This window comes from Amphiprion ocellaris, chromosome 16 (genome assembly GCF_022539595.1).
Source record: "Amphiprion ocellaris isolate individual 3 ecotype Okinawa chromosome 16, ASM2253959v1, whole genome shotgun sequence".
Classification (NCBI taxonomy): domain Eukaryota; kingdom Metazoa; phylum Chordata; class Actinopteri; family Pomacentridae; genus Amphiprion; species Amphiprion ocellaris.
The window spans coordinates 34,520,634-34,541,876 of record NC_072781.1 but is presented as its reverse complement, the minus strand read 5'-3'; the positions used below and the strand labels follow the sequence as shown (position 1 = coordinate 34,541,876).

Below are 21,243 nucleotides of genomic sequence, written 5' to 3'. Positions count from 1 at the left end.
ACGGACCAGTGAGTCGACTGGAGTGTTTTTATTTCTGTACATACATGAACATCTGTACAAAATCAGACTTCATACGATGTGATGCTCATTAAACATCTGTACACATGACGGGAAGCAGTTTAGTATCGATCAATCGGCGATTCTTTGATCGTTCAGTCGCACCTGGACACAAACAACATTTACATCCATGAAATGATTTCAAATATTTCTGTGGTTCTGCTTCAGGATCTAAATAACTTCCTGTTAGAAATCCGTTTAGTTTCAGCTCCAGAGTTCAGGAAAACGTCCTCAGATCAGAAAGAAGCTGCTCATTGCTGCTGTTTAGATAAAAACTGAAAAACACAATTCAGTTTCTAGATAAACTCCATGTCAGGGGCGGGGCTTCCCCTCTGGAACTGTTAGACACGCCCACAGACAGGAAGAGGAGCGATGACGAGCCAATAAAAAAAATACCCAAATACAAAAAGTGCAGCGGGGGCGTGGCATAGTCCCTGTAAGGGGGGCGTGGTCAGTCGATATACAGGATGGTACGGAACGATGACTGCAGGCAGAACGTTCTAAAAGAATCAACAAAAAACGCATCGAACCGTGAGGTCACCAGACCTTGAGGTCATCGAGCCATGAGGTCCCCGAGCCGTGAGGTCATCGGATCGCAGAGAATTAAATGTTTGGCTGCTTTAGGAAAAACTAAAAGATGCTGAACGGATTTAATCAACACGACTAAAGGTTTTACTTCCTGTTCAACATTGGTTCTTCATCAAACTTTAGGTTGTTTTAATGATTCTGTGCATCGGAACTGGAAAAAAATTTACATCAAAGGTCACAAAAACGTTCCAACATTTAGAGAATCGAGACGTCGGTAAAAAATACAGAAAACCAAAAACAAACAAAACAAAAAAAACGACAAAAAGATGAAATCAGTGGTTTGAACGAGTCATCTGTCTCCACACCGACAGACGGAGGACGGAACATCGGAATGTTCTGACAGACGGAGGACAGAACATCAGAACGTTCCGTCACTCTGACACAAACATTCACATGACGGGGAACACCTCCTCTCATTGGCTGAAGCTGGCGGCGTCAGAGCGGGAGCGGAGCTTCCTGACGTCTACATTCACTGAAGCTGCTTCAGTCTCCAGGCTGCAGGTGATTGGTCGGCTCAGGCGGAGGGGCGGAGCCCTCCGTGAGTCACCTGCGCTGTGTTCAGGTACAGAGTGAGGAGCGTTTTCCCCACAGAGCCCAGAAAACTGCACACATTCGGAGTTGTACTGACCTCTACTAAAAACCTTCACACTAAATCTGGAGCTCTGGGGGGAAAAGGCGGCGCTGATGTGGCGGTGCAGCAGGTGAAGCAGGTGGAGGTGTTAGTGCAACATGAAGCTGATGTCCAATCACAGTGGACACACGTTGACGGGGGGCGGAGCTTCTACATGTCCTACAGGTGTTGGCCTCCGTGGGGCGTGGGTCCGTCCTCGTCCCACCCAGGACCGCCTCGCACCGGAGGGGGGCGGGGTCGGGCGCCGCCCCCCCCCGGTCAGAGAGCCTCCTGATTGGCTGTCAGATATTCCTCAGCTCGCTTATGAGCCTCCAGAGCTTTGATGGTGTAGACGTCCTGAGGAAGCTCTGACTTCCTCCTCATCAGAACCTTCTCCTTCCTCAGGTCCTTCACACCCTGAACACACACACACACACACACACACACACACACACACAAAAAAAACCACACACAAAAAACACAATATTTACATCCGAAAAAGAAGCAAACGTCTGGACTAGAATCCAGCTGAGCTTCTGGTTGAAGACCTTAAAGGTCAGCTGAAGATCTAAAACCATCTGAATGAAAGTGTTCTCCAGAGAAGGTGGACCAACGTTCCTCCATGGATGGAAGAGATGATCACAGCTGAACAAACCAGTTATCAGGTTGAGGAGGTTCTCAGTAGATCTTCTAGAAATCATGCATCTGATGCTTGATGCTTTATCTGTTTCAACACAGATAATCTGGAACATTTATACAGAAATATGCAGAAATAGGCGGAAAATATTTCATTACAGCTGTAAAATACACTAAGAGCAGAAAACAGAAAAACATTTACAGAAATAAATAGAAAAATGTAAAAGAAAAAAAATGAAAATGTGACAAAAAACTAATTCTACTCCTGATGAATCAAACTGATGCAAAAAGAACATTAGAGGGAACACATGTGTGTGTCTGTGTAGGGTTGTGTAGTTGTAGTGTAGTGGTTGTGTAGTGGTTGTGTAGTAGTTGTGTAGAAGTTGTGTAATGTGCAGTAGTTGTGTTGTGCAGTAGTTGTGTAGTGTTGTGTAGTGGTTGTGTAGTAGTTGTGTAGTGTTGTGTAGTGTTGTGTAGTGTTGTGTAATGGTGTAGTGGTTGTGTAGAGGTTGTGTAGTAGTTGTGTAGTGTTGTGTAGTAGTTGTGTAGTAGTGTAGTGTTGTGTAATAGTTGTGCAGTAGTTGTGTAGTAGCTGTGTAGTAGTTGTGCAGAAGTTGTAAAGTTGTTGTGCAGTAGTTGTGTAGTTGTTGTGTAGTGTTGTGTAGTAGTTGTGTAGTTGTGTAGTTTTTGTGCAGTAGTTGTGCAGTTGTGTAGTGTTGTGTAGTAGCTGTGTAGTTGTGCAGTAGTAGTGTAGTATTGTGTAGGTGTTGTGCAGTTGTGTAGTAGTTGTGCAGTAGTTGTGTAGTAGTCGTGTAGTAGTTGCGTAGTTGTTGTGTAGTAGTTGTGCAGTAGTAGTGTAGTGTTGTGTAGGTGTTGTGTAGTAGTTGTGTACCTGTGAGGCTTCAGTCTCTACAGTCTTCTTCAGCAGCTGGATGTCTTCAGCTGTTGGAGTCTCTGTTTCCATCGAGTACACAGCGACTGCATCGCTGTACAACAGGTACTGCAGTAACACAACAGACACACAACAGCATCACTGTACAACAGGTACTGCAGTAGCACAACAGACACACAACAGCATCACTGTACAACAGGTACTGCAGTAACACAACGGACACACACTCAGTGTCACCTGGTCTTGTGGGTGGAGTCCTGGGTGGAGAGGGTGGAGCTTATTGCTCTGAAAGTAAACAGAAAACATTCAGGACTGAGTTTGTGCACAGGACAGTTTGAAAATGTCACACACTGGATAACATGTCACTGGATAGACGTGTCACGGGATAGATGTCTCACTGGATAGGCGTCTCATTGGACAGGCGTGTCACTGAACAGGCGTGTAACTGGACAGACACCTCATTGGACAGACGTCTCACTGGACAGACGTGTCACTGGACAGGCGTGTCACTGGATAGACGTGTCACTGGACAGACGTGTCACTGGACAGGCGTGTCACTGGACAGGTGTGTCACTGGACAGACGTATCATTGGACAGGCGTGTCACTGGATAGATGTGTCACTGGATAGACGTGTCACTGGACAGGTGTGTCACTTGACAGGCATGTCACTGGATAACGTGTCACTGGATACACGTGTCACTTGACAGGCATGTCACTGGACTGGCGTGTCACTGGACAGGCGTGTCACTTGACAGGCATGTCACAGGACAGACGTGTTACTGGACAGACGTGTCACTGGACAGGCGTGTCACTGGATAGATGTGTCACTGGATAGACGTGTCACTGGACAGGTGTGTCACTGGACAGACGTCTCATTGGACAGGTGTGTCACTCGACAGGCGTGTCACTGGATAACGTGTCACTGGACACACGTGTCACTTGTCAGGCGTGTCACTGGACTGGCGTGTCACTGGACAGGCGTGTCACTTGACAGGCATATCACAGGACAGACGTGTCACTGGACAGATGTGTCACTGGACAGACGTGTCACTGGATAGACGTGTCATCTAAGGTGAGGAATAAGCTGCTGAGTAACAGCTAGTTTAGACTGTTTACTAAAGTTTCACAGACCTCCGCTCAACGCACCTCATTTGCATAAAGTTAAGCTCAAGATTACTTTATGCAAATGAGGTGCAGGCAGCTAGCGGGCATTGCTATCAGAATGCTACGTGGGGTGTTTCACATCAACAATGAATGAAAACCGTGAAAGTGACGGATCCTGTGGACACAAACCGTTAGTTTCTATAAAGCTGATAAAATCAATGAATCCCTGGAAGTTTTCAGCCGAGTCATGGTCTAGTTCACAGCAACGTCAGGAGATAAGATCCTCAGCTGGATGGAGGTCTGGACTCCAGAACGTCTGGACTCCAGAACGTCCACCTCGGTGTCTTCAAACCATCTCTGAGGATCTTTGTCTGTTCGCTTCGACTCATCATCTGGATGGAAAATTGATCTTCTCCATGAGATGACACACCATGATGCTGCCACCACGCTTCATAAAATGATGCCGCCACCGTGCTTCACATCATGATGCTGCCACCACCGTGCTTCACATCATGATGATGCCACCACCGTGCTTCATAAAATGATGCCGCCACCACCGTGCTTCACAGCATCATGCTTCACATCATGATACTGCCTCCACCATGCTTCACATCATGATGCTACTCTCCAGTCTCTTTCTTTTCAGTCTCTAAGGTCTTGAGGACATCCTGCTCCAGTCAGATTTATTTGTGTTGCATCTTCTTTCCATTTCTGAATGATGGATTTAACTGGACTCCAGGAGATCTTCAAGAACTTTAAATGTTCTTGTATCATCCAGAGTTTCTTGGTTCTTCAGTCTTCCTGGTGTAGTTCTATCCAGGAGTTCTGATCCACCAGAGACTGAATCTTCAGGTCCCGGAGCCTTTATGCTCCAGTCCCTGAGACATTCACTCATCGTGTATTTTAGATTTTTGGTTTTTAATTAACTGCCATTATTTTATAGAAATGTGATTTCACTTCGACATCAAAGATTCTTTCTGGGTAAACTCTTGATAGAAAATAAAAGCTAAAATAAAATCACCATGATCCAATGGTTAAACTTCCAGGTGAAAACCTTTTAGGCCTGGTCTGGACCAGGTGAGGGCTTACCTGAGGGTTCTGTCGGGCCAGTTCTTCTATCTTGTGCCAGATCTCCTCTCTCTCCTTCAGCTTATATTTCTCTCTGGAGGAAAAACAGAAACATCTGGAGTCAGACAGCAGCTGGATGGAGCTGCATCCTGTCTGTGTGTGTCTGTTGTGTATCTATTGTGTGTCTGTTTTGTATCTGCTGTGTGTCTGTTGTATGATTGTTGTGTGTCTGTTGTAACTGCTGTGTATCTATTGTGTGACTGTTGTGTATCTATTGTGTGATTGTTGTGTGTCTGCTGTGTATCTCTTGTGTGACTGTTGTGTGTCTGTTGTGTGTCTGTTATGTGTCTTACTTCTGCTTCTCAGCTTTGTACTGCTGTGTGCAGTCATCAAACAGCTTCTGGTTCATCTCCATGAAGAGCTTCAGGGCATTGTAGATTAGACCGTGGATGGTCCTGAGAGGAACACGACCAAGAGTTCTGTCAGCTTAGCAGCAGCACTGGAGCTGGGGACAAACTGCGGCCTGATATTAGCTTAGCATCAACACTGGAGCTAGGGACAAACTGCAGTCTGACGTTAGCTTAGCATCAACACTGGAGCTGGGGACAAACTGCAGACTGACGTTAGCATCAACACTGGAGCTGGGGACAAACTGCAGTCTGATGTTAGCTTAGCATCAACACTGGAGCTGGGGACGAACTGCAGTCTGATGTTAGCTTAGCATCAACACTGGAGCTGGGGACAAACTGCAGTCTGACGTGAGCTTAGCATCAACACTGAAGCTAGGGACAAACTGCAGTCTGACGTGAGCTTAGCATCAACACTGGAGCTAGGGACAAACGGCAGCCTGACGTTAGCTTAGCATCAACACTGGAGCTGGGGACAAACTGCAGTCTGACGTTAGCGTAGCATCAACACTGGAGCTGGGGACAAACTGCAGTCTGACGTTAGCTTAGCATCAACACTGGAGCTGGGGACAAGCTGCAGTCTGATGTTAGCTTAGCATCAACACTGGAGCTAGGGACAAATGGCAGTCTGACGTGAGCTTAGCATCAACACTGGAGCTAGGGACAAACGGCAGCCTGACGTTAGCATGGCATCAACACTGGAGCTAGGGACAAACTGCAGTCTGACGTTGGCTTAGCATCAACACTGGAGCTAGGGACAAACTGCAGTCTGACGTTAGCTTAGCATCAACACTGGAGCTCGGGACAAACTGCAGTCTGACGTTAACTTAGCATCAACACTGGAGCTGGGGACAAGTGTATGTATGTGTGTGTGTGTGTGTTATAGTGTGTTTTAGTGAGTGTGTTTTAGTGAGTGTGTGTTACTTGTTCCAGTGGCTCTTGGAGTTCTTGTAGAGGGCGGGGAACATGATGGGGAGGATCTTAGCAGCGTTGTCACTGATCAGACTCATGATGTACTCGTTGTTCCAGTAATACAGAGCTCTCTCTGCTACCTGCACACAGACACACAGACACACCGACACACAAACACACACCATCAGTTCCATTATGGTGTTAGGTTTGCGCCTGTTCTCCCTGAAGTTGTTCTGGTTCTGAATTGAGACTGACGTTCTGCAGTTCTGTAGCTGTTTAAGGTTCTGGTTGTTTAGCTGCAGGTTTTAGCAGAGGCTCACGTTCTTTGTGGTACTAGACTGCTTCTGGGCTCTGGTTCTGGTACCTGGAAGTGTGGGCTGGAGACACACTTGGCGAGCTGCCGGAACAGCGGCTCCTGGACTTTAACGAACTCCGACGGCTCGATGACGTCCAGAATCTCCTCCAGCTCGTTCAGGAACATCACCTCCTTCGGACTGTGGGTCTTTGGCCAGAACTTCAGCAGACCCATGATCACCTGCAGGGTCAGAGGTCAGATTAACACCTGCAGGGTCAGAGGTCACCTGCAGGGTCAGAGGTCAGATTAACACCAGTAGGATCAGAGGTCACCTGCAGGGTCAGAGGTCAGATTAACACCTGCAGGGTCAGAGGTCACCTGTAGGGTCAGAGGTCACCTGCAGGGTCAGAGATCAGATTAACACCTGCAGGGTCAGAGGTCACCTGTAGGGTCAGAGGTCACCTGTAGGGTCAGAGGTCACCTGTACAGTCAGAGGTTACCTGTAGGGTCAGAGGTCAGATTAACACCTGCAGGGTCAGAGGTCACCTGTAGGGTCAGATTAACACCTGCAGGGTCAGAGGTCACCTGTACAGTTAGAGGTCACCTGTAGGGTCAGAGGTCACCTGCAGGGTCAGCGGTCACGTTAACACCTGCAGGTCTGATTTGAAGTCAGGACGTTCTGATAAAAAGCTCTCAGACATTCTTTCACCAGTCAGTCACAGCGAGTGAGTCTTCTTCCTGAAGGGGGAGGGGCCAGCGGCATTTAAAGCTACAGATACTGTACCGCCTCTTTAGAACCGAACTAAAACCGGAGTAGAACCAGACTAGAACTGGGCTAGAACCTGGAGTTTCATGTTACTATGGAAACCAAACACTGCACATTACTGTCTCCGTGTCCAGGATACTCACCGGCTCCGTCAGGCTGCTGTCCTTCTCCAGGAACTGGACCACACAGTAGGCCAGCTGGAACACAGAACCCACAGGAACAGAACCCACAGTAACAGAACCCACAGAACCAAATCCCACCATCAGTACCAGAACCCAGAGGAACAGTGAGGAACAGTTACCTGAGGGTGGTAGACGCTCAGCGACTTCACTTTATGCAGAGGCAGCAGAACTCGGATCAGGAACATCTTGTGTTCTTCTTTCAGTGGCAGAGCGAAGCCGTTAATGATGCTGAGAGAACGCAGAACAGAGTGTTAGAGAATGCAGAACAGCGTGTTAGAGACCACAGAACAGAGTGTTAAAGAATGCAGAACAGTGTTAGAGGACACAGAAAAGAGTGTGTGTTTGTGCGTTACCTGCCCAGGATCTCCAGCAGTTCTGCGATCCCGTTGTGATGTTCCGTCTCATAGATAAACCTGCAGAACAACCAAACCAGTCACACACAAACTGGGAGTTCTGGTCCAGCTGAGAGCTTCCTGTCACTGTGGTTCTTTTGGGTTCTACTGCAGTTCTTTATGTTTAGCTGCGGTTCTGCAGGTTCTACTACAGTTCTCTATGTTTAGCTGTGGTTCTTTTGGCTTCTACTACAGTTCTTTATGTTTGACTGCGGTTCTTTTGGGTTCTACTACAGTTCTTTATGTTTAGCTGCGGTTATTTTGGGTTCTACTACAGTTCTTTATGGTTGACTGCGGTTCTTCTGGGTTCTACTACAGTTCTTTATGTTTGACTGTGGTTCTTCTGGGTTCTACTACAGTTCTTTTTGTTTGACTGCGGTTCTTCTGGGTTCTACTACAGTTCTTTATGTTTGACTGCTGGTCTTCTGGGTTCTACTACAGTTCTTTATTTTTGACTGCGGTTCTTTTGGGTTCTACTACAGTTCTTTATGTTTAGCTGTGGTTCTGCAGGTTCTGCAGGTTCTGACCTGTAGAAGATGTTGTTGATCTGTCGGCGGATGTAGGCCCGCAGGCCGAGGAACTTCCCGTAGATCCGGTGGAGGATGGTCTTCAGGAAGTCTCTCTCTCTGGGATCCTCGCTGTCAAACAGCTCCAGCAGCTGGAAGACAGGAAATGGTCACGGTTCCACCTGTTCTACCTGGTACAGCTGCATGTAAAATGATCCAACCTCCTGATGAACAGTTTCTTTATTGGATATAAAACCAAAGCAGAAATCAACATTTAATTCAGAATCCATTCACAATGTAAACTTTTTACTGAAAGCAGGTTTCAGAACGATCCTCCCCCTATGAGGCTGTATCTTCAGCTATGAGGCTGTATATAGGCGTTCTTCTCTAACCAGCCTTTGTTGGTTCTGATGTGTGTTTGGGGTCGTTGTCTCGCTGGAACGTCCAATTACGCCCAAGCTTCAACTTCTTCACGGACTGAGGGACGTTCTTGTCCTGAACATCCTGGTACTTCCTGAATCCATGGTGACTTCAATACGTTGGAGATTCCTGGTTCCATTAGAAGCAGAACACCCCCACAGCATCTCGGATCCACCACCATGCTCCACAGTAGGCAGGGTGTTCTTCTCCTCGTTCTTCCTCCCAGACATTCCTCTGATCCATAGAACCAAAGAGCTCTAGTTTGGTCTCATCAGTCCATAGAACCGTCTCCCAGAACTTCTGTGGCTTTGATAGGTTGCTTCTAGCAGACTGGAGACCATTGTTCTTGTGGTGTGTCTTCAGAAGCGGTGTCCGTTTAGGGGATCTGGCATTAAGCCCTTCAGCATGGACTGTGTCCACAGAAACATCAGCTCCTCTTCCAGCCAGGTCTTCCTGCAGGTCCTTGGCAGTAAGCCGAGGGTTCTGGTCCATCTGTCTCCAGGAATCTTGATGTCTCCGATAGCTTCTTTTTTCCACCAGGACCATGCAGTGTAGCCACAGTAGTGGTGGCTTTGAACTTACCAATGATGCTTCCAACAGAGTCTCTGGGAACATTCTAGAGCTTGGAGATCTTCTTGGACCCATTTCCTTTCTGATGCAAAGCAACTATCTCCTCTCTAGACTTCAGGACATCTCTCTGGTCTGAACCATGGTGCTGCTAGAGGCGTATGGGGAGGACTGACCCAAAGTGTCCCCATTTTATAGACATGAGTATTCCTCAATGTCCAGCATGTGTCCCCATTGGATTCTCCTCCAGATGTAGACATACAGGTGGATGGATTAGAGTTGGACTGCAGGGATCTGGATTCACCAGCGTTGGTTATAGGGGGACCATCATTCTGTATGCAACTGTACACCTGTTCTACCTGGTACTCCTGTTCTACCAGGTACACCTGTTCTACCTGGTACTCCTGTTCTACCAGGTACACCTGTTCTACCAGGTACACCTGCTCTACCTGAAGTCAGATACCTGGAGTCCTCAGCAGGTGACATCTTACCGAAAGAACAAACTTTTGGTCGATGTATTTTTTGGCAACGTTTGGCTGAAAGTCTGGAGACTCGAGGAACCGGAGGAAGAACTCGTACACCAGCTGTGGACACAAACACACAGATGTTGGGTTCTGAAGTTACAACAGAACGGTCTGGTTATATCAGTCGGTTCTGTCCTGGATCCTGGTCTTTAAAATACTCCAAATATCTCTGTTTGATTCAGATCTCCTCAGATGTTTTACGAATGTAGTGGCAGTATTTTATCATTATATTTTCATTCTGTTTGTGCATTTTATTAAAATCTTCCAGACCTTTTATGAATTTAGTTTGGCAAACATTGAAACACTTTTCAGACATTTTGTTCACATCTTTATGTTTTTGTTCTGTCCTGTGATGATACCTTCTGATCTGTTATCTGTGGAAATGGATCAGTTGTTGGAAACATGAGTTCACTGTGGCTTTCTGTCTTGTATTAAACAGTGTTCACGAAGAGCAGTTTCAGTCTAATTAACTGAGATATTTTCAGCTGACGGTCAGACAGACCTGCTCTCAGACCAAACGGACTCCTATTTGGGTCATTCCATATGAAATCAACAGATTTTAAGAAAATTTCCCACCTGACCCCCTCAGATTTTCTAAATTTTTACATACTTATAGAACATTATATATGATGGAAAAATCCAAAATTTCAAGGCTTAATTGTAAAGAGTTCCAAAGTTATGACCATTTGAAGTAGGTCGGGGGTACCCTAAAATTGCAACCAAAATTAAGACTTGAAATTTTCGGCTATTTTCAGGCTTCTATAACTTCTGAACAAAATGAGCTAGAGTTCTGAAATTTTAAGGAGCATTTCATAGGAATCCATAGTCCTAAGAAATGTGAAAATATTTACCTAAAATTTATAACTGCATGTTACAGAGAATGACAAATTTGAGATTTTATCCATTGTGAACTTCTAAAATGCTACTTTTGGCCACCTGTCACACAAAAATTAATAATCATATTCATTAGAAATTTTATGTGCTGTATCTTGGCTACCTAGGGAATGGATCTCTGTAAAATAAAGGTCCTATGTTATGTTATGTATGATATATGAACAGCTAAAAATCAAAAATATCTGTCTTACAAATTTTCAAGAATAGTTTGCAAAGTTGGTTCAGTCTTCGGTCTTCTCAGAAATTTTTTAAACAGTTCAGAAACCTTCTTTTCTGCATCCTGGCTAAGTTTATACTGACGACCCGTTGCTGTCGTCAAGTCCGCAATTTGAGTAAAGATATGGTCTGTTGGCACCCAACACTGGTCCTTCTTTTTCGGCCAAGAAAATGATCTGGCAGGGCCTTTTGGTTTCATGAAGTCTAGGAACACATCTGCCTGCTCAGTTGACACTTCCACAACATTTCCCAAGTACCAGTAATTTTCATAAACAGCTGCAACATACTGGCCAGGATGCAGATCATGCTGCAACAAATCTGCCACAGGTTCTTCAGACACAAGGTCATTCACTCTAACAACAGTTGACGTATAAATTTGTAAGTACTTCATAATATCTTCTTTACTCTGCAATACATACATTTGAACACTTGAAAATCACTAAATTTTCTGTTATATATGGCTAAAATATGGGGTGAAAACGTGCATATTTATTTTGAACATTTAACATAGAAGGATTTATAGAAGCAAGTTGTGCTTGGTATCAAAATTTAGGGCAATTCCTGTACTTTCACATGGTGTCTTTTATTTTGTGATACTACCTATCCCACATGCTGATATTGACCTTTGAATCCAAAGGTCGGACAGATATTTTTGATTTTTAGCTGTTCATATATCATACATATACTTTCTGCTCTCAGCTCTCATAGGAGGCGGTCGCACTTTTCCTTGCTCCGTAGCTATCTCTGTTTTCCTCCCCACACCCTCATGTCTTCTGCTTGCTGCTTCGTCCCGTCTCGTCTGTCTGACTTGGAGCGATCGCTTGGCACAGGACCTTCGAAACACAGATCATGGAATTGATTAACTGGTCTCTCAACGCAATTGACAAGATTGTCGCCACAAAGAGCACAGGCCTAGGGGAGCCTACCTGCCCGGATGGGAGTTTCGCCTCTGGTTACGTGATCGACGCCTGGGGGAAGTGGAAGGGGATCATGTGCCTGGCACCCCTATCCGTGGAGGATGTGGAAGATGTTTATATATTCGGATTTATGATGACAGGCCTGCTGATAATTGGCTTGTTCACTGGCCTGAGCTTCTGGAAAATCAGGAAGACCGCAGACAGAAACGACGTCCAAACTCTGCTGGTCTATGCAAACGAACGGATCACGGCTGCCGATTCTCGGTATGATGAACTCAATCGTAAGATGAACAATTTGCTTGGTGTGACTGTTGATTTGAGTCACAGATTGGAAGCCATCAGGGTGAGAATCGCTACAGCTGGGGTCTAAAATTGTTGAGAGCAGTAGGGGGAAGGTGAAATTGTGCCTCTCCCACCCAAACAAGAAGAAAACTGATTACATCCTGGTGCCCCTGGAACAATAACAAAATCTTCTGGAAGTTTTCATGGCCAAGAGATAGCTCTCCTAAACCCCCCCACATCCTTGTCTAACGTCATGCTTTGCCTGCTGCAGGTTTTTGTTTTTTTTAGGTTCCTTCTCAAATTGAATTTCCCAACATTGGAGGTTTCATTTGGTACCATGAGCCTTTTTTTTTCTTTTACCCTCTGCTATCCCTACCCAGATCCCAACATGTCCCTTTTCTTTTTTCCTTAAGAAAGGTGCGCGCAGCACTGCACAGCAGCCGGAGCTGTCATTGGCAGGGCAGCTCAAATGAAAATTTGTTGTATATGAAAGTGTGCAATGACCAATAAAGATTGATTGATTGATTGATTGATTGATTGATTGATTGATTGATTGATTGATTGATTGATTGATTGATTGATACATAACATAACATAGGACCTTTATTTTACAGAGATCCATTCCCTAGGTAGCCAAGATACAGCACATAAAATTTCTAATGAATAGGATGATTAGTTATTGTGTAACAGGTGGCCAAAAGTAGCATTTTAGAAGTTCACGACGGATAAAATCTCAATTTTGTCATTCTCTGTAACATGCAATTATAAATTTTAAGTAAATATTTTCACATTTCTTAGGACTATGGATTCCTATGAAATGATCCTGAAAATTTCAGAACTCTAGCTCTTTTTGTTCAGAAGTTATAGAAGCCTGAAAATAGCCAAAAATTTCAAGTCTTAATTTTGGCTGCAATTTTAGGGTACCCCCTACCTACTTCAAATGGTCATAACTTTGGAACTCTTTACAATTAAACCTTGAAATTTTGGATTTTTCCATCATATATAATGTTCTATAAGTATGTAAAAATTTAGAAAAATCTGAGGGGGTCAGGTGGGGACCACTTGATGAAATGATATGTAATGACCCATTCATGTTGTTCTTACAGAAACAATACCACACTTGTGTGACCAAGTGACCCTGGACGTACCTGCAGGTGAGGCCAGGCCGCCTCCAGCGTCGGCTCGTCCTCCTCGGGGTCAAACTCCGCTCCGGTTGGGTTCGAGGATGGAGGAAGAGTACGGAACAGGTTGACTGAAAACTGAAGAGAAGCAGGAGTCAGTGTTTGGTGATGTGTCTGAGGCCGGCTGAGTTCTGGTTCTCACCATGGTGACGGCTTCGGGGTAGATGGACTCGGTCACCACGTCGCTGTTGTGCGTGATGTACTCCACCATCTCGTTAAGCCCCGCCCTCTTCACCTCCTTGTACTTGAGGTCGCTGAGCGGGTCGCTGACGAAGTCGAACAGAACGCAGCACTGACGCAGCTTCTGAACGAACAGCTCCTCCCGGTCCACAGGGGGTGCATCTGAGCAGGGCAAATGTCCACTCATTGGTCCATTCACTGACTGAACAGGTAAGAATGCTCCTCCTACTGATCTACTGGAGGTTCCTCACTGCAGTTCCCTGTTCTGGCTCAGGTTTAGGTTGGGTTTAGGTTGGGTTTAGGTTGAGTTTAGCTCAGGTTTAGGTTGGGTGTAGCTCAGGTTTTAGGTTGGGTGTAGCTCAGGTTTTAGGTCAGGTTTAGGTCAGGTTTAGGTTGGGTTTAGCTCAGGTTTAGGTTGGGTGTAGCTCAGGTTTTAGGTCAGGTTTAGGTCAAGTTTAGGTTGGGTGCAGCTCAGGTTTAGGTTGGGTTTAGGTTGAATTTAGGTCAGGTTTAGGTCGGGTTTAGGTCGGGTTTATGTTGGGTTTAGCCCAGGTTTAGCTCAAGTCTAGTTACCTTTGAGGGCAGGTAGCTTCTGCAGCTCCCTGTTCTTGGTCAGGCTGAAGCGAGAGGAGCTCTGGCGGCGTTCCTTCTTCACCAGCTGAGGTCCTCCAGAGTACTTGATCTTGTTGAGCTGGGTGGGTGGAGGTGTGCTGTTGCTGGGACGTTTACTGCCACTCTGCTGCTGCAACAAACAAACCACAGGAACAGTTCAGCTGACGCTAACACCAGCAGCTGATCAGGCTTATTGATCAGGGTGATCAATAAGTTATTCTGCTGCTAGTCCAACCAAACCAAACGGATTTTATTCTGGTTTAACGGATCACAGAAAACTTCCTGAGCTGATTGAACTGTGGAGCAGATCTCTGCATCCTGATTGGCCCTGCAGACGTCAGGTGACCTCACCTCCTCAGAGTTCTCCGCCCCCTCCTTCCCGCCACTGTTGCTGTTCTTCGAGCTGCTTTTGGCAGATTTGGTCGTTTCCTGTTTCAACACAGAAGAAGTTCAATCACCTGATCAATACCGTCGTCATCGATCAATCAGACTGTTCCACACAGAACACACAGAAGAAGAACAGATTATTGATGAGGAACAGATTATTCATTAGGAACAGAGCATTGATCAGGAACAGAGTATTGATTAGGAGCTCTCTGACATTCATTTGATCCAGTTATCCTCCAACATTCACTGATCAATAAGTGTTTCTGGACCTACAGGCTCTGTACTGTTGTTTCCTGTCATCACTTTACTATTACTGAATGTATTGATCAGGTATTGGTGATGAAATAAATGATGTGATCAGTTTTATCAGCAGAGATTCACATTAAAACCTGAATCAAACCTCTGATCAGAAACCTGCTGCCGCTTTAAAGATGACTCAAGGTCAAACTTTCATCAGGAGCTTCTGAACCCCAGAGCTTCCTGTTTTCATCTGAGTCACATAACTGATCAGCTGATTCTGTCAGCAGCTGCTCTGACAGGATCAGAAGCTTCTGAAGACCTTATGCTGGCAGTTCTTGTTGGAGTTCTGTGGTTCTGCTGGGTCTCAGAGGGATGGTTAAAGATGTTCAGATTCATGGAGGCACCATGAAGGTCCTGGTTTCCATCTTCCTCTACAGTGCCACCTTCTGTTCTTCCTGAACGTTCCGACCACAGACCATCAACATCTGGAGGTTCTATCTAACTTCTGATGTTCTCAGATCAGACTGAAGCTGTTCTCTGGTTCCAGCGACCTGTCCTCAGGCTATGTTCTCTGTTCTCCCTCACTTGGTTCTGCTGCAGGTTCTCTGTCATGTGGTCGGTTCTAAGCTTTGGTTTCATCATGAATCAGCTGACTTCATGTATGGAACGACCCAGTAGCATCTAAAGTCCAACATCTGGACTGGGTTAAGGATTCAGAAGATCCACGGTCAGATTTACCGGCTTTAGACTGAAGACACAAGAACCAGCAGAACATGACAGAACCAGCAGAACATTACAGAACCAGCAGAACATGACAGAACATTACAGAACCAGAAGAACATGACAGAACCACCAGAACATGACAGAACCACCAGAACATGACAGAACCAGCAGAATATGACAGAACCAGCAGAACATTACAGAACCAGCAGAACATTACAGAACCAGCAGAACATTACAGAACGAGCAGAACATGACAGAACATTACAGAACCAGCAGAACATTACAGAACCACCAGAACATTGCAGAGCCAGCACAACAGTACAGAGCATTACAGAACCAGCAGAACATTACAGAACATTAAAGAACCACCAGAACATGACAGAACATTACAGAACCACCAGAACATTGCAGAACATTACAGAACATTACAGAACCAGCAGATCATTACAGAACCAGCAGAACATTGCAGAACCAGCAGAACACTACAGAACATTACAGAACCAGCAGAACATTACAAAACCAGCAGAACATTACAGAACATTACAGAACCAGCAGAACATTACAGAACCAGCAGAACATTACAGAACCAGCAGAACATGACAGAGCCACAGGGTAAATAAAGGAGGTCCAGTGTGTTTTTACTGCTGTTCTAAACGTTCTGTATAAACCAGTTACTCAACTTAGTCAGCCCTGAAGAACTGAAATATATCAGCAGCTCTTCTGATTGTTAAACATCGTTAAATATTGGTAATATCATTAATATCGTTAAATATTGTTATCATTAAATATCATTAAATATTGTTAACATCGTTAAATATCATTAATATCGTTAAATATCTTTCATATCATCTCTGAGTGGTTTCTGTGTCAGTCTATATTCTGCAGGACTTATCAGTTCAACCAGCTGCTCTGAACATCTGAATCTGTTTAGACTCACCAAGACTCTACCTGTCCTCTGTACCTCCCATCAGACGCTCTCCACATGATAACGCTCAGAGCTAACGGCTAACCTGTAGCTTAGCATCACATCTCCCTGTTTAATGAAGCTCAGATGGACCAGAACCAGACGGATCAGCACCGGAGCTCTTCCCGGATCAGCACCGGGACCCTTCCAGGAGCCGGGCCGATCTTTAGGACGAATAATTCAGGGAGCAGCAGCGGCTCCTCCCGGAGCTCCGGCTGCGGCTCAGCCTTCATCTGAGCCATAGAGTTAGCACCGCCCGCTATCGGCTGAGCTAACAGCCAGCTGGAGGAGTTTTAATCAAATTCACTGGTTCAGCTCTAAAGCTAGTTAGCCTAGCCTAGCTTAGCCCAGCCGTCCGTGCTAACGGGGCCTGAGAGGTTAGCTTAGCTTAGCCTAGCCTAGCCTAGCCGTCCCTGCTAACGGGGCCTGAGAGGTTAGCTTAGCCTAGCTTAGCCTAGCCGTCCCGGCTAACGGGGCCTGAGAGGTTAGCTTAGCAGGTTAGCTAGCCGCCGCTCGATAAAATTAAACGTCTAAAGTCTCCAGCAGCAAAAACAGCAGCCGCTCCGTTACCGGCGGCTGTGAACAGTTCATGTAACGGCACTGCGGCCGCAGCCTCACCTTCTCCTTCTTGGTTTTGTTCGGCATCTTGCAGGGTTTTTCCACGGAGGATCTGTGGAGCTCTTCCGCGGGACTCAGACGCTGTCATTCGGTCTGTCTCAGCTCCCTGCGCCAGTTTCGGAACCGCCTGATGTGATTGGCTGCCGGCGGGCAGATCTGCCTCGCGACGCATAGTGGGATTTTTTTGATTGGCTGCGGCGGGGTTTGTCTGTGAGGGTGAGGCTGCAGGGAGGTGAGGCAGGACTGGATCTTCCCAGCAACAAAAGACCTTATACCCGGTGATACCGAACCGAGCCGGACAGGACCGAACCGGGGAGGCAGCCAGAGATCTGCTGCTGCAGGAGGAGCACCGGAGACTCTCCGGTACCGGTGAAGTTCAGAGTTATCAGGTGGACTGTTGTGAAGCCTCAGTGAGATAAAAGTTAAACTTTAAACCTCCGTCTAAACTGTTCATCTGTTCCTCACTATAAAAAACTACATTTAAATTCTTAGGAATAGAAAAGTCTGCATTTTTAGCCAAAAGACAGAAATGATGAGATGAAAAGTCAAAATTCTAAAAAGAGAATCTAAATTTGATTCACCTAATGGACAGTAACAACAATTTGACATGAAGACAAAGATTAGTTCTGAGATAAAACTCTATGATACCATCAATACTTTGACCCACTAAATGAATACTACCAGATTAAAAGCTAAGTTCTACATTCACTGAATCATCAGGTTTTACACCAAAACATGTTCTGTGGATAAGTCCAAAAATTTAGAAAACTGGAAAAAAAAAACTGAGATAAAAAGTTGAAATTCTGACAAATAGCTGAAGCTTTGTGTTTCTTTAATATCACCAGTTCAGTTTCTCCTCAAAGCTGTGACACATGAAGTTTTGTGAGGAAACCGGTTCTGAGGTTCTGAACCAGCAGATGCTTTGTTCCGTCTCCTCTGACTGGTCTTATTCATCCAGCAGCTTTGGTTTTCCTCTCAGCCTCTCTGAGGAAACACTGCCTGCAGTTCAACCTGAAAAACTCTGGATGCTTCTCTGCTGATCAGTGAGTCGGTGCTGGAGAACCAGAACCAGAACCAGCCAGAATCCACTTGAAGACAGAGAAAGTTTCCTTCACTGTGATCACCAGACCCCCGCCAGATGTTCAACCGTACAGGAAGACACCTTCCAGATGTGTCATGAGGGCGTGATGTTGTGTTTTCAGGAGGAGGATCCACCAGGATGTATGTTGGTGACCAGTTCAAACCCCCCAGTCTCTACCAGGACCAGACCAGAACCTCTGACCACGTCTGACCTGCAGGAAGTGAAGGTCAGTATCTGATAACAGCATCAGAGGATTCCACTTCAGTGACGATGAGACCAGAACCCTGAAGTCATGTCAGGACAGACCATCATCCCACCATCCTGGATTCTACTCTTCTGTATGTTTACTCAGTTAAAGGAACACTGACCTCAATAATCTCATCACACCGTCTGATTGCCTTCAGTCTGGTGTTTATCTGAGGCTTCCTAGAGTCCTTCCTAAGGGTCCTCCTTCCTAGAGTCCTTCCTAAGAGTCCTCCTTCCTAGAGTCCTTCCTAAAAAGTCCTCCCTCCTATAGTCCTTCCTAGAGTCCTTCCTAAGAATCCTCCCTCCTAGAGTCCTTCCTAAGAATTCTCCTTCCTAGAGTCCTTCCTAAGAGTCCTCCTTCCCAGAGTCCTCCTTCCTAAGAGTCCTCCCTCCTATAGTCCTTCCTAGAGTCCTTCATAAGAGTCCTCCCTCCTAAAGTCCTTCCTAAGAATCTTCCTTCCTAGAGTTCTTCCTAGAGTCCTTCCGAGAATCCTCCGTCCTAGAGTCCTTCCTAGAGTTTTTCCTAGAATCCTCCTTCTTAGAGTCCTTCCTAAGAGTCCTCCTTCCTAGAGAGTCCTCCCTCCCAGAGTCCTTCCTAAGAGTCCTCCCTCCTAGAGTCCTTCCTAAGAGTCCTCCCTCCTAGAGTCCTTCTTACAGTCCTTCCTAAGAGTCCTCCTTCCTAGAGTCCTTCCTAAGAGTCCTCCCTCCTAGAGTCCTTCCTAGAGTCCTTCCTGAGAGTCCTCCTTCCTAGAGTCCTTCCTAAGAATCCTCCTTCCTAGAGTCCTTCCTAGAATCCTCTGTCCTAAAGTCCTTCCTAGTCGTTCCTACAATCCTCCTTCCTAAGAGTCCTCCATCCTAGAGTCCTTCTTAAGAGTCCTCCCTCCTATAGTCCTTCTTAAGAGTCCTCCCTCCTATAGTCCTTCCTAGAGTCCTCCTTCCTAGAGTCCTTCCTAAGAATCCTCCTTCCTAGAGTCCTTCCTAGAATCCTCTGTCCTAGAGTTCTTCCTAGAGTCTTTCCTAGAATCCTCCTTCCTAAGAGTCCTCATTCCTAGAGTCCTTCCTAGAATCCTCCTTCCTAGAGTCGTCCTTCCTATAGTCCTTCCTAGAGTCCTTCCTAAGAGTCCTCCCTCCTAGAGTCCTTCCTAAGAATTCTCCTTCCTAGAGTCCTTCCTAAGAGTCCTCCTTCCCAGAGTCCTCCTTCCTAAGAGTCCTCCCTCCTATAGTCCTTCCTAGAGTCCTTCATAAGAGTCCTCCCTCCTAAAGTCCTTCCTAAGAATCTTCCTTCCTAGAGTTCTTCCTAGAGTCCTTCCGAGAATCCTCCGTCCTAGAGTCCTTCCTAGAGTTTTTCCTAGAATCCTCCTTCTTAGAGTCCTTCCTAAGAGTCCTCCTTCCTAGAGAGTCCTCCCTCCCAGAGTCGTTCCTAAGAGTCCTCCCTCCTAGAGTCCTTCCTAAGAGTCCTCCCTCCTAGAGTCCTTCTTACAGTCCTTCCTAAGAGTCCTCCTTCCTAGAGTCCTTCCTAAGAGTCCTCCCTCCTAGAGTCCTTCCTAGAGTCCTTCCTGAGAGTCCTCCTTCCTAGAGTCCTTCCTAAGAATCCTCCTTCCTAGAGTCCTTCCTAGAATCCTCTGTCCTAAAGTCCTTCCTAGTCGTTCCTACAATCCTCCTTCCTAAGAGTCCTCCATCCTAGAGTCCTTCTTAAGAGTCCTCCCTCCTATAGTCCTTCTTAAGAGTCCTCCCTCCTATAGTCCTTCCTAGAGTCCTCCTTCCTAGAGTCCTTCCTAAGAATCCTCCTTCCTAGAGTCCTTCCTAGAATCCTCTGTCCTAGAGTTCTTCCTAGAGTCTTTCCTAGAATCCTCCTTCCTAAGAGTCCTCATTCCTAGAGTCCTTCCTAGAATCCTCCTTCCGAGAGTCGTCCTTCCTATAGTCCTTCCTAGAGTCCTTCCTAAGAGTCCTCCCTCCTAAGCTGCGGAGCTTTTATAAAAAAAATCTTCTGATAATTCCTGAAGCTCTTCTTGACAGAACAGTGGGAGGTTCTTGGTGCTGCATTATTAGTGAATCTGATGTCTATACTTTGTTCGGTTGTGTAATAATTCTGAATAAACATCTGAGCAAACATTTTCCCTTAAAGGAGAACCAGAACAGGAGGTTCTGCTTTTACAGAATCTGGTGAAAACAAACTTTATTTTTAATAAATGTTTAAATATGAGGTGTAGAATTAATTGATTTTGAATTAAAGCTCGGTTTATTGCAGCTTTATTCTGTCTCACATGAGTTTCATTCAAATCTGAACCTGGTTTCTTCTTCGTTTATTATTTGGATCATTTATTGTTGTTGTTTACACCAGAAAACCACAACGTCCTTCAGTTCAACAAAACTTTATTGATCCGTCACAAACAGCTGCTTTGCTCTGCTGATGTTACCTGTTTGGAGGAAAACTCTCGACCAATCCGGCGTCTGCAGCCTGATGACATCACAGTTCGAGGCATCACATGACCTGAGGCTGCAGGACGTCAGACCTTCACCTTCTTCACCTCACTGAGCACCAAACAGTTCAGAAGAGAAATATTCAACAGATTATTTATGAGGAAATGAAGCAGAAAAAAAATCTCAACATTAGGAGAGTTAACACAAAAATTAAAACTTCTAATTCAGTCAGAAAAAAATCTGTATTTTGAAATAAGTTCATGAATCTTGAGATCCACAAGTTAAATTATAAGAAAATTTAAATTCACCCAAAAATCAACATTGTCTAAATTATTAAAAAATACAAGAAGTCGA

At 45.5% G+C, this 21,243-nt stretch overlaps 1 protein-coding gene across 6 annotated transcripts; it reads right to left on the bottom strand.

The window, feature by feature from the left end:
• Positions 1-13: 13 nt before the first annotated feature.
• Positions 14-17,295, bottom strand: ppp2r5d (protein phosphatase 2, regulatory subunit B', delta). Of its 6 annotated transcripts, none has more exons than XM_023263338.3 (17): positions 17,142-17,294; positions 14,561-14,638; positions 14,171-14,339; positions 13,560-13,759; positions 13,385-13,495; positions 9,895-9,987; positions 8,438-8,568; positions 7,872-7,931; positions 7,638-7,746; positions 7,480-7,533; positions 6,640-6,810; positions 6,288-6,415; positions 5,310-5,411; positions 4,978-5,050; positions 3,021-3,068; positions 2,784-2,891; positions 14-1,672 (listed from the first exon to the last, which is right to left on the bottom strand). In XM_023263338.3, exons 1-17 carry the CDS (start codon positions 17,166-17,168, stop codon positions 1,535-1,537), a joined length of 1,800 nt encoding a protein of 599 aa, XP_023119106.1. In that variant the 5' UTR covers positions 17,169-17,294; the 3' UTR covers positions 14-1,534. The 6 variants fall into 6 exon arrangements, with proteins under 6 accessions (XP_023119106.1, XP_023119107.1, XP_023119108.1 ...); XM_023263339.3 differs by having other exon boundaries at positions 14,171-14,336; XM_035944990.2 differs by having other exon boundaries at positions 1,534-1,672; positions 3,011-3,068.
• Positions 17,296-21,243: the final 3,948 nt, after the last annotated feature.

Excerpts from the sequence above, each read along its gene's own strand:
- ppp2r5d (XM_023263338.3), bottom strand. The coding sequence starts at position 17,168 with ATGCCGAACAAAACCAAGAAGGAGAAG. Across the intron at positions 9,988-13,384 it reads CGGCCTGGCCTCACCTGCAG|CTGGTGTACGAGTTCTTCCT; the intron begins GTACGTCCAGGG and ends TTGTGTCCACAG. Across the intron at positions 1,673-2,783 it reads TAGAGACTGAAGCCTCACAG|GGTGTGAAGGACCTGAGGAA; the intron begins GTACACAACTAC and ends GTGTGTGTTCAG.